The sequence below is a fragment of the Culex quinquefasciatus genome, chromosome 1 (assembly GCF_015732765.1).
Source record: "Culex quinquefasciatus strain JHB chromosome 1, VPISU_Cqui_1.0_pri_paternal, whole genome shotgun sequence".
In the NCBI taxonomy this organism is placed as follows: domain Eukaryota; kingdom Metazoa; phylum Arthropoda; class Insecta; order Diptera; family Culicidae; genus Culex; species Culex quinquefasciatus.
Window position 1 is genome coordinate 50,106,232 of NC_051861.1, and position 13,925 is coordinate 50,120,156.

A 13,925-nucleotide genomic window follows, 5' to 3' on the forward strand; every position below is an offset into this window, starting at 1 on the left:
GAGATTTGTCCTTCCGTCGGACGGGGAAGTAAATGTTGGCCCCGGTCTAACTTAGAGAGTAGGTCGTTAGCTCAATTCAGAAGTCGTTTCCCTGGGTCCTATCTCGATGGAGTCGCTGGTCAGCAGTTGGACTCACAATCCAAAGATCATCAATTCGAATCCCGGGATAGATGGAAGCTTGGATGTAAAAAGAGGTTTGCAATTGCCTCAACAATCAAGCCTTCGAACACCTTGTTTCGAGTAGGAATCTCGCAATCGAGAACGCCAAGGCAATGCTGTTGAGCGAGCAATTTGATTTGAATTGATTTTGGAAAAATGTGATTGTACTAAAACATTTTTAAAGTACAGCATATTGATTCTAGAATATTTCTGAACATTTTCCATCAATAAATAGTATAGGTCATCGCTTTGAATTTTGATATATTGGATAAATACTTGGATAATATTTGAGTTTCTTTGAAAAAAGAGTTTTATCTCAATATTTTGCCCAGAATAAATATTTTTATATACTAAAATATTTTTAAAGTACTACAAATTAATACTGCAATATTTCTAAACATTCTACATGGATAAAAAGTATAGGTCATCGCTTTGAATTTTGAGATATTGGCGAAATACTTGGAATATATTTGAGTTTCTTTGAAAAAAAATAGATTTTTCTCAATATTTAGCCCAAAATAAATATTTTTATGAACTAAAATATTTTTCAAAGTACTACAAATTGATTCAAGAATATTTCTGAACATTTTCCATCCATTAAAAGTATAGGTCATCGCTTTGAATTTTGAGATATTGGCGAAATACTTGGAATATATTTGAGTTTCTTTGAAAAAAATAGATTTTTCTCAATATTTAGCCCAAAATAAATATTTTTATGTACTAAAATATTTTTCAAAGTACTACAAATTGATTCAAGAATATTTCTGAACATTTTCCATCCATTAAAAGTATAGGTCATCGCTTTGAATTTTGAGATATTGGCGAAATACTTGGAATATATTTGAGTTTCTTTGAAAATAATAGATTTTTCTCAATATTTAGCCCAAAATAAATAATTTTAAGTACTAAAATATTTTTCAAAGTACTACAAATTGATTCTAGAATATTGCTGAACATTTTCCATCCATAAAAAGTATAGGTCATCGCTTTGAATTTTGAGATATTGGCGAAATACTTGGAATATATTTGAGTTTCTTTGAAAAAAATAGATTTTTCTCAATATTTAGCCCAAAATAAATATTTTTATGTACTAAAATATTTTTCAAAGTACTACAAATCGATTCTTGAATATTCCTTAACATTTCCCATCCATAAAAAGTATAGGTCATCGCTTTGAATTTTGAGATATTGGCGAAATACTTGGAATATATTTGAGTTTCTTTGAAAAAAATAGATTTTTCTCAATATTTAGCCCAAAATAAATATTTGTATGTACTAAAATATTTGTCAAAGTACTACAAATTGATTCTTGAATATTTCTGAACATTTTCCATCCATAAAAAGCATAGGTCATCGCTTTGAATTTCGAGATATTGGCGAAATACTTGGAATATATTTGAGTTTCTTTGAAAAAAATAGATTTTTCTCAATATTTTGCCCAAAATAAATATTTGTATGTACTAAAATATTTTTCAAAGTACTACAAATTGATTCTAGAATATTTCTGAACATTTCCCATCGATAAAAAGTATGGGTCATCGCTTTGAATTTCGTGATATTGGCGAAATACTTGGAATATATTTGAGTTTCTTTGAAAAAAATAGGTTTTTCCCAATATTTTGCCCAAAATAATTATTTTCTTGTACTAAAATATTTTTATAGAACCACAAATTGATTCAAGAATATTTCTGAACATTTTCCATCTATAAAAAGTTAAGGTCATCGCTTTGAATTTAGAGATATTGGCGAAATACTTGGAATATATTTGAGTTTCTTTGAAAAAAATAGATTTTTCTCAATATTTAGCCCAAAATAAATATTTTTATGTACTAAAATATTTTTCAAAGTACTACAAATTGATTCTAGAATATTTCTGAACATTTTCCATCCATAAAAAGTATAGGTCATCGCTTTGAATTTCGAGATATTGGCGAAATACTTGGAATATATTTGAGTTTCTTTGAAAAAAATAGATTTTTCTCAATATTTTGCCCAAAATAAATATTTTTAATGTACTCAAATATTTTTTAAAGTACTACAAATTGATTCTAGGATATTTCTGAACATTCTCCATCGATAAAAAGTATAGGTCATCGCTTTGAATTTCGAGATTTTTGCCTTCCAAGGTAAAAACCAGCTTTTTCAATATTTTCAAAATATGGTGATGGCGCGCTATAGTTTTTACTAAAAAACGGCAATATATTTTGGTCAAAAATTATAACAATGTTCTAGACATATGTTGCCCACATCCCAACGAACATTCTGGTGTATAAAAAAATATAGGTCATCGCGATAAATTTTGAAATACCCCAGAATTTTGAAAAACTATTTTACTAAAAAGTACCGATGGAGAAGAAAAACTCACTTTTTTTGAAAAATGAACCCGTAGTTAGAAAGCTGAGAAAATTCTCTAAATCGTGATGTGTTTGGATTTTTAAAAACGATAATATAACAAATATGAAAAATGATAAACCACGCGCGCGAGTCGCGAGACGGGGGCCTTAAGTAATTTATATTGCTTGCATGAAAACTCAAGAAGAGAATTGAACCAGCTAAAAAAGAAATCATAAGACAGAATAACCTATTTTTGATTCAATGTGTAATTGTAAAATATAACTCGTGATAATATTAATTAAATCCTCAATAGCTAAATTTCCGAGGTGGATTTAATTTGCATCCCGCCATGGATGAATTATTTCAGTCAGATTTTCATTTAATAAATATTTATTTTAAGAATGATGTCTAACAAAAAAGACAAACTAAACAAAGCATTTTCCCGTATTCTACAGATTTTCTTCGCCCAACAGCAGTACCATCTGACTGAAAGCTTTTTCCTGTTTACCTGTTTGTATTTACCTGCGTGTTGCTCCGCTATAGGATTTTTGCACTATTTGTGTTGAGCAAACCGGATGCCGGAGATTGCCTTTTGTTTGCCCCAGGAAAATAAAGCCCAACGGTAGCTGATTGTCGTAGGAATGGCACCTTCTCTAATGATCGGAGATGCAGGGTGGTCCAGAAAGTTCAACTCTCTTGTCAGAACTTTTTGAGAGTTTTTACTCAACCGGAGAGCTGTTCAACATCGTTTGAATAATTTGTCAAAAGTTGCTTCTTTGCAAAGTTCACTCGTCCTGAACTTCACGAGAAACATCATCAATCTTTGTCTACCACATTCCCATCAAAACCGGTTTTGAGTCCTGATTCAAAAGTCATAAATCTCATAGTTTTTCACAAACATCACGTGCCAGTCCAGCACGACCATGTCCCTCGGTTGGTGGTCAATTCATCAACCGCCAAGAGTGTGCCCGCTGCTGGTTCTGAGAACTGCGGGACGGGAGAAAAAAAAAGTGTATCGATTTTCCTGCCAACTGCCTAGCAAGCCATCCGACCAACCAACGCACAACAAATCACTTTCCAATAAGCGCTAAATTTATGCACAACCATAAATCAGCATCTTCGGCACTAATCAGTTCGCTCGCTCGGCGTGAATCTGGAATGCTAATTTATTTACCAGCCCACAAGAATACTCCCAACATGGGGGCCAAGCCAGCAGAGGGTAGACAAACGGGAAACGTGCTCAAGATCCTCGAGCATTATTCCTCTTCGTTGGTACTTAGTAAGTGACAGTGCTGGGCTGGAGTATCGGTACTTTGGCTCTTTCTATGCTTCTAACTAGATTTCGTTCGGTGCACATACCATGGGATGTAGTAAAATTTCCAGGTAAAGATAAGTTTTATAAACATTTCTTCATCACAGAGTTCTTAAATAACACTCTTTTACTTTATCTTACATACTCATTTTCAAAAGTGGATAATATTTGTTTTTTTTTTTTTTTTTTTAATGTTGGACAGTATAAGAGTCATTCTCCGCCAACTCAGACAGGAATTGGCCCGAACCCTTTTTGATTTCCGTTAAACTTTACTCTAAGAGATAGCTTTGCCTGATCACGAATTCGAGGTCCATTTTTCGATATTTCGTGACGATGGGGCGGTACGACCCCTTCCATTTTTTAACATGCAAAAAAAAGACATATTTTTCAATAATTTACAGCTTGAAATGGTAATGCGATGGAAATTTTGTTTCAAAGGCACTTTCCTGTAAAATTGGACGCTCAATTTGGTGTTGTACTCGAAATTCCGAAAAAATGCATTTCTCATCGAAAAACAAACACACCCAAGTAAATTTTTTTTTCCAGGAGTTCTACAAGAGCTCTTCAAGATAGCTACAGCATAGCAGTTTGGACCACGGTAGGATAAAATTCTCTTCAAAACTTCTTCAGGAGTTTGGAAGAGTACTTGAAGAAACTCTGCCATTTTCCGTAACTCGACTGTTTATAATTTTGGAACATGTCATCTTAAGGAAAATTTAATGTACTCTTCGAATCTGTATAAGGCTTTCTAGTCAGAAATTTACCAACACATTCAAAGTATGTTTACATGACAGCTGGACGTTTGTTTGCATCAGGTTTCCTATCTCTTTCCAGCAAAAAATTTTTGTCAGGTGACTTCTAGCTGGTTTATTTGACTGACTGTCCGATATGTCAGCCAACATACTTCGCAGGGCTGTGACAGCTACAGCTCGATCATTGTTTGCATCAGGACACTGTGATGAGGAGTTCGTCATTTTTGAGTTAAATTATTTTTTTTTCACTGGACCTAGAAAGCCTTATTAACCCAGAATGGTAATGTTTCATTTAGAACAAAAATTGTCATTTTAAAATTTCGTGTTTTTGTCTAACTTTGCAGAATTATTTTTTAGAGTGTAACAAAGTTCTACAAAGTTGCAGAGAAGATAATTACAAAAAAATAATATATCAACATAAGAGGTTTGCTTGCACGTTTGCTTGCACGAGTTATCGTGATTTTGCGAAAAAAGTTTTGAAAAATTTACTTTTTGCGTTTCTTTTTGTTTTGTCTTCCGTGTCTGTCGCGGGTGACGATGAACGGCTATGATCAACTTTGTAGAACATTGTTACACTTTAAAAACTAATCCTGCAATGTTAGAGAAAACACGAAATTTTAAAATGAAACATTGTCAAACATTGAGTTACGGAAAATGGCTGAGTTTTTTTTTTTTAATTTTATCAGTGTTTTTTATCGATGCAAAATACGTTTTTTTTTTCGAAATATAGAGTACGCCAACAAATCAATTTTACATAAAAGTGCTATTGACACAAAATTTCCATCTCATCACCGTTTCAGGCTGCAATTTTTTGAAAAACATGTCTTTTTTCGCATGTTCAAAAATGGAATGGGTCGTACCCTCCGTCACGAGATATCAAATAATGGACCGTAGATTCGTGATCAGGGTGTGAGTTGGTAGAGAATTACCCATTTATCATCAAAAAAATAAAAATAATTTCAAAATTACTGCCACTTCTTGTTACTCATGTGTCAAAAATCGTGAAACATGTAATTTTGCCATAACCCAGGTAGGTCAGGTTTATTATAGAAAAAACCTGATTTAATATCACCAGAGGTTAAATAGAGCCTTTCTTACAAAATGATGAAACTCCAAGAAATATCCAGTGAGAATTTTTAGGCTAAACCTCGAATGCCATGTTTTTTTTTTATTTCAGAGGTACATTATTTGTCGCAAGATATTTAAATTTAATCAAGAAAAACGTATTGGATTGACATTATTAGACAAAAATAAAGGGTACTCAGTCTTTAATGTTAGTCTATGATTAACTTAAAAAAATATGTATCGCTATTGCACTTCGTCGATCTAGCCAAAAAGAACACTTTCACGCGCAAGCGTAAAATCGCTGGCGTTGAAGCTTCGACTTGACGACTTGTCGAGCTTTCGAGCAAGAACGAGCCGGGACTTCGAATTTGATGTTCAGTTTATGATTTTGTATAAAACCAAAAAATTAATAGGAAAAAATAGGGTAAAAGAAAGACGAAAAACATTAATATGGCTATATCTCTGGACACATTTTGGAAAAGCTTCAAATTTTGGGCCCAAGCAGTTTATGGTGCATGTTTTCGAATAGCTTTTTGTTTGAAACTGAATTCGTTTTATTTGACAGCGTTATCTGTAAAATAGTCCAAAAAATACCTCTAAAATTGGCTTTGACCACACTTACTGGTCAAAAATTCTGAATCGAAAAATAAAATGTTCGTCTCCGACCCCACGGCTACAGATCTGAAACATAAAAATTGTGGGTTTTACGAGCAGTTTTCCAGTTATGGAAGACACAAATTTTTAAGAGCGGATACAGACATCGCTTATGTATTTCAGTACACCCTTACCAAAAATCATGATTTTTTGAGTTCCAAATCCCACTTTTCATACGATTTTTTCAGTTATGGTTATATGGGTTTAACTGAAAAATTCGTATGAAAAGTGGGATTTGGAACTCAAACAATCATGATTTGTGGTAAGGGTGTAAAAGAGCTCTCAAAAACCAGACTTTGAGTTCCAGGTTTCGGGCCAAAATTCAATCGAAAGAGCGCATCTAAACCTTCAATTTAGAAATAGGATTTTTTCCTGGGACGAATCCTCGCCGAGTACGATTTTTTTAAGATTTCTGAGAAAAGCGTTTTTCCAAAGGCAAACCTTAAACCTTTCTTTTGTTAGGCAAAAATGTAATTTTGAAATAACATGATTTGGGTAACTTTGCAGCGAAATTAATTAGAGTAAAACAATGTTCAACAAAACTATAGCGTAAACGTAAAGGGTTTACGTGTATTCTTAACGAGATATCAGAATTTTTAGAAAAAGTTTTTGTTTTATTGTGATAATTTTTAACCATTTTTGACAAATCCTTTTGACACCAAATTCCTATCTCTTTGCAGTTTCGAGCTACAAATCACTGAAACACATTTATTAGTAAAAATCAAGAAAAATTAAATGCCACACCATCACGAGATATCGAATAATAAGACCTCAAATTCGTGATAAAGGAACAAAATTTTCCCTCAAGACAAAGTTTCATGGAAATTCATGTGAGTTGGTGGAGAATGACGTAAGTACGTAAAGTTGTAGGATGGAATGATTAGGATGATCTATTCTTGGCCCTACGCCCTAACACCTAAGCATTTAAGTCCCAATTCCTTTTTCTTGGTCCCGGTCTGAAATAGCCCGGGGGAGGATTGAAATCGAATTTTGGGGATCTGCGAAGATCAAAAGGTGAGGCAGTGTGAGCTGCACAAAATGGCGTTCTAAACTCAATTTGGACCAAAATGCACGTACGACAAGTTACCACGACGGCGACGAAGTGCTAATAAACGGCGAGTTACGCAACGGTAAGTAGAAAACCTTGGAAATCTCTTGGATGAAACATTAGGCGAAACAGTTTTCAATTAATTACATTATCGCGTATAAATAAACAGCTCATTTACGGAGGAACGCGAACGCGAGCAGGCGAACGCATTAAGAGCAATTTCATTCGTAATTTATTATTCAACAGCTCCGACACCATCAAGGATCAAGGCTGCTCCGGGGAGGGCTTATTAAAGGATAGCGTTAAGGTGGTGGTCCCCGGAATCCATGAAAAGTGCCGTTCCAAAGATGTGTACTGAGAGAGGGGAGGTTGTTTGTTTTTATTTTCAAAGATAGAAAGCACGACAAGAATGTAGTAAAGAAAAAAGAAAGGAAATCGTTTGTTTTTTAATGGCTTTCCGTTTAATGTATTAAAGTTTTGAACAGAAAATCAATCTTAAAATAAGTAAAGCCCAAACATGAACGAAGGTGAATTGAATCCTTCTTTAAAACGATTCCACTAATGGTTCGTGAGTACGAACGAACATAAATGGTTCCCAGAGTCCAAAAGTACAGTGTATGGCTAACTGGCGCGCTCGGGGATGGCGTAATGTGGATTGCGTGCTGGTGTACTGTTTATTGGGGCACTGAATCATGTCCCTCAGGTCATCCTCGAACGCACACACACACACACACACAGAGTTGGAAAGTTGGGTGGAAAGACAAAAAAGCAAACCACAAACGACCCTCCGGATGGGAATAATTAATGGTGTGATTGTTTGAACGCAGAATTTGCACCCACCGCCACACTTTGAGTTTTAGGTTGATCCAAATGTGTTAAATTGTGATGAGATTTTAATGAAGTTTGAAAGCGGATATATCTCTGTTAAAAAATATTAGTATTATAAAATAATTTAATAAATCAGCAAACTTTTTTCGACGAACCATTCTACGCTTCAATTTAGTAAAAGTTATGCCGTCATCGATGAATCAATCTTGCATTGAAATGGTGGCCATTGTGCGGTGCAAAAGCCATTTGTTCCCACATGCTATCAGCTGGATTCAATCATTGCAATCAATGTCGAGCTGAAAACAACGGCGACGAAAGGCTCGATTGTTGCCGGTTATTTTATGCAAACAGGCCGTTGAATTGATTTTATTTGCTGAAAGCCATATGCTAAATTGAAAATTTATTTGCTACTTTAAATGGAAATCGTGATCTGAAAATGTATGAATAATAGCACGAATGAACCGATGACATTTCTGAACCATAAAACAACAATACATTGCTTGTATTTTATTTGCGCATTGCTGATTTCAACTTTTGAACTATTTTCACCATGATTTAATTTAATTTAGCAGACAAACCTACATAATTACTCCAATATTTAATTTTTTATTAAGCCTTATTGATGTACTGATATTTTGAATACGATTTTTATTAGTAACAAATTATACTTAAAACACGATTACATTAGAGTGTAGTTTAATGATCTGGCAGTTGATATTATTGTTGTTGATTAATTTATTTCTGGCAGCTTTAGCCTTCTTGGTCATTCGCTGCTTTGATCTGGTAGTACTGTCAAAGATATCGTATCATTAGTAAAATTATTTGGTTTTCTATTGAGTGCATTTAGGAAATTTCATAAAAAATAATATGTTAACATTTTCAAAAAGTAAACCATGCTCATTTTGTAGAATTTTCTTAACAAAACATTTTTTAAGTTTATCGTTGCATCAAAAAAGCGCATCAAAAGCATACATTTAACATTGAAAAACATTTTCCTGGATTTTTACTTAGGGACCATTCATAAACCACGTGGACACTTTTTTTGAAATCAAGGTCCTACATCTGAGAATTGATAAAGATTGGACGACTATTGCACCCTCTACCGGTAAAAAAACTGAACCAGTTGCTTTTCTCCATGCATTTTGACGATTTTTTCCATACAAACTTCAAGCTCTTAGAGGAAGGAGTTCCCGTGGTCAGAATGAGCTCTAATTGGAATTTAGCCTAGTGTTGGGTCAATCTTTGATTTCAGGGGGTAGCCCGAGAAAGCCCGGATTTTGACCACCCAGTTCACAGAATCCACTCTGTGGTAAACATAACGCGGTAGGGCTGGCCACTTTCATTTTCAATGTGCATTTTTGGGTGTTCTCAGATGTACTGCAGTTATAAATACTATCAAGAAAATTGCAAAAAAAATAATCACAAAATGTTTATAGCGTCTTTCATCGGACTGGTTACGGGCCCAATCCAATTGAATTATGGAACGAGAGGAATCGTAGATCACAACTAATTTCAAGATTGTTCACGCGACCAAAAATTTAATTGCAAGTATAAGGCTCTTAACTGCTTTGTTCAAATGTTTGTGTTCAGGACATCGAATTATTTAATCATTTTCTGGCACAACAAGAATTTTGCAGGCAAAAGCCAGCTATTGAAAAAAATGTAATTTGTAAGCACCAATGCGTGATGTGTCTTGCTGTATACTTTGTCGCTTACTGTGTGGATAAATTTTCCTGTTGCAATTTGTTTATTTTCCAGAGATTTTACGAAATTTTTAGTGTAGATGTATTTTGAGGATTATTTAAAAAATTGTTTAAAAAAAACTTAGGGAATTGATGTCATGTGTGGTGCCTGCATTTTATAAAGTTACAATGCAATAGAAAATTAAAGGATGTCTTAGAAGAAGAAAAACAAAAAGGCAAGACTTTTTGTTTTTTATGCTGTGGTTTTGGTATGGCAGCTTCATGCTGGAATCCGGCAACAATCTGAGTGTAAAAAAAATTACACATTTTTGTAAATTAAGTTGTATGCAGTACTTTAGGGGAATCGATCGCAGTTTTCAAAATACAAAAACAATGTGTTACAAACAGGGCTGCGGAGTCGGGTCATATTTCAAACGACTCCGACTCTGACTCCGACTCCGGCTCTCTCAGATTAGCCGACTCCGACTCCGACTCCGGCTCCGACTTTCAACAAATGGTTGGCTCCGACTCCGACTCCGACTCCACATATTTTTAAATGTTTCAAAAGTTAGTTAACTATTATTAGTTAATTATTTTTAAAACATTGATAAAAAGGATTATTTGAATACTCTCTAAGCGTCATGTTTTTCTCAAGAAAAATAAGTTAAGTAAAAGTAAAGTAAAGTAAAGTAAATAAACGGAAAAAAAGTTTCTAGGTTACAAGTTTTATACGTTATGGAAACAGAAATCAAAAAATATCTTCAGTTTTAGAGGCATTTTGAGAAGAACAGTTATGTAAGTTAATTTGGATTTATTTGCTTAACCTCAAATTTGAAAATATTTTTTTCAAGGTAATAAATTTAAATATTAAATTATTATTTTTGAAAGAATAACTAAAAAAAACCTGGCCTTAATGATCTATTGAACATTAAAATTCAATTTGCTCGCTTTCAGGCTGACATTTGTAAGAAGCACAGTGACAGGCACCTTGTTTTTAAAATGACAATTTTAAACGAAACATTTTTTTTTTTTGTTTTTTTAAGACGTACATGGACATCACGGCTGAAGGAGATTATTATTGCAAATCAATGTATCTAAACAATTTCTTCGTGAAAAGTACGCTTAAGATGTCCTTTTCAAATATCTGTGACATGGAAAATATTTTACCCTGGAAATTTTTAATTTATTTAAATTTTAAAATTTTATATACTTTAAAAGGAGGCGCACGATACTTCGTGCATCTTCACCTAAAACGAAGTTTTATGAATGATCTTGCGCCTCCATCGAAATATATGAAAAAACTTAAAATATAATAAAAAACAAATATCCACAAGTAAAATATTTTCTAGGTCACAAATATTTAATTTTTTAAGGTACATTGTTATGCAATGATTATCACCTTTCGTCATATTGGCGTGGGACATACAGTATGAGAAAATTCGTACCAGTTGATAATATTTTGATTTTGTTTTTTTGTATAATATTTGAAAAATAAATTTAAATCCTACATTTTGTTCTATAAATTTTTTTATTGGTTCATTTTTCTCTGAATTCTTGAGATTTGGTTTTTTTTTTTGCAACGATATCAAAATAGTTTAACTAAAATCAACATCAACAATCAATGATTAATTCAAAATTTGTTGCAACTTCTTTTGATATTTTTTGTTAGTTTCAATTATTCAAATGCAACATATTGATTTTCTTGTACTTAGTGATAAACAAAATGCGCATGTTGAGTTCCAAGTAAGAGATTGTTATTATCGTTGATTATTTGTTACAAAAGTTAAACTGTCAGTGACTCTTTTTCGATTTGCAAAAACAGTGATTACTATGTTTAATCTTTTTATGTACCTCGTACCAAGACATATGCTATCGGGGTAAAAGATGATTGTGTGTGTACTTTTTTTTAGAAATATCTGGATGAAATTTGGTCAAATTTGAATTGAAAGGGCACATAAATATAGGCAAAAGGAGGCATTCAAGAATCAATTAGATATGTCTGACTACATAACCAATAATTTTTTAAATTATTTTTTAAATTATGATACTACATACTTGAGTAAGAGGTTATCATTTAGTGATTATAGTGTAATAACACAATTAGACCTTTTCAATCACAATAAAAAGCTTCAAAAACATAATGGTATCTGATAAATCAATAAAAATATAAGATGTTTTGAAAATAAGCCTGTTCTATAGGAAATACTGAACAATAAAAAAACATATTTTTTGTTGAATTTAAGATAACTCCGACTCCGACTCCGGGTTATCAGAAATCCTCGGCTCCGACTCCGACTCCGACTCCAGCTCTAAAAATTTAGCCGACTCCGGCTCCGACTCCGACTCCAGCTGTTAGAGTTTTGACGACTCCGACTCCGACTCCGACTCCAGGTCCCCAAAAAGACCCGACTCCACCGACTCCGGCTCCGACTCCGACTCCGACTCCACAGCCCTGGTTACAAAACTCTCGGTGCAAAAAGTACTGACTAACGTGGATCGTTATATAGGGAAAATTGAGGTCAGAAGATTGAATTATCCAAAAGTTTAGTGAAACATAGAAAAAGTTATCTTTGTTCAAAGTTCTATTGAGGAAAACGCCAATATCTTTGATATTGATCAAATACATTTCAAATGAATTGGTCAAATCTGAACGAAAACCGCCGATAAAACTTCAGGACTGTTAAAAAAGTAGCTTTACTAAATATAAGCTAAAAAAATCTGTTGTTGCCTAAAACTGGTTATGTCTATATTATTTTTTCATATCTGAAAATAAAATTAGCTAACTTCAACAACCAAGCGTCTCCTTAATAATTTACCACACAAAAAAATGTTTGGAGGAGACGCAGAGTTTTCGAGCAACAACGATCTGATAGAAATGGTATGGACCCAAACTGCCCGCCTGTCAAGTTAATCCATCAGAGCTGCAATTACGATTGCATCTTGCATCGCGAGATTGAAACCTAAACAGCGGACCGAACGCTTTTGGTTTAGTCCATTGACCATGACAGTGGCAAACCACACCACAAACAAAATGCCATTCACTCGCTCTGCATTCATAAGCTTGGGATAAAAATAAGCACGAAGTGTCTGCGGTGAAACTCGTTGGTTTGAAAATTTTCAGTTTGAATGGAACCAGTTTGTCAAATCATCGGGGTTTAACTGTAGTACCGTTTGTAAATATTTTACTAGCACTAAACATAGCACCTACCTTAGCTTCCTATTTCTGTGCACCGAAATGATAACGAGTGCATTTCCTAGCACAGCCCCGATGATGATGGATCCGAAGATTAAGCTTTTCATGCACAGAACGCTCACTTCGATGGCCCGTTCGCTGGAGGTGAGCTCCGTCGGTCCGATGGTGGCCAGATCGGTGATGACCGTGCTGGCCAGCGAGGACGTTCCGTTGGGATTTCCCATGGTGGCGGACGACAAATTGGTGACCACGGTCGAATCCAGCGTAGCCACCATCGTTACCGGTCCCGGAACCTGCTCCACTCCGGCAAGCATCGCTCTGAGGGCCATCAATGCCAGCTGACGACAACCACGGTGGCCATTGGCATCGAATTGCTTGAATTCTGGATCTACGACGATATATTTACACAAACACACTTACACGGACAGACACACCAACACACATATGGGAGCCACCTTCTTCGCTTAGTGTGACTTTTGACTTTCTTTTTTTTCTCACCCTGTTTCACCGAGAGAAAATCTATTTCCCCTTTTTACGATGCACTTAGCTCTAATTACACGGGTAATTAAATTATTATTTCTTTTTTTCCTTAGCTTTTCCACGCTCCAGTGCGGTTCCCACGGAATTACACTGATCTTCGGCTAAGAATGTGCGCCCACAACACTTTCGCTGAAAGGAGTAATTCATTGGGTTTGATGGTTATAATATTGCCGAGTCTGGCAGTGTTGCTGGTAATTTTATATTTTGCCTATAAAACAAAAAGGTGTCGTAGTTTTTTGAGAAAAAATACTCGGAAATTTGAAGATTTAAAACAAAAAAAAATAAAAGTTTGCTCACAAACGAAACGGGTTTATAAACTCTTAAAAGAATTTCAATTAAAGCAATTCTGTATGTAACA

At 34.3% G+C, this 13,925-nt stretch overlaps 1 protein-coding gene across 10 annotated transcripts in view; it reads right to left on the reverse strand.

Moving 5' to 3' along the window:
- The window catches only part of LOC6047689, a 228,695-nt gene that overhangs the window by 150,769 nt on the left and 64,001 nt on the right, over positions 1–13,925 (reverse strand). For 9 of the 10 annotated variants that reach the window (XM_038254492.1, XM_038254423.1, XM_038254471.1 and 6 more), the window contains one exon: positions 13,043–13,696. In XM_038254492.1, the coding sequence (XP_038110420.1) occupies positions 13,043–13,356 (314 nt within the window). In that variant the 5' untranslated portion in view covers positions 13,357–13,696. Of the gene's footprint in view, positions 1–13,042; positions 13,776–13,925 lie in introns of all 10 variants that reach the window. The other variant, XM_038254465.1, reaches the window with a different exon arrangement.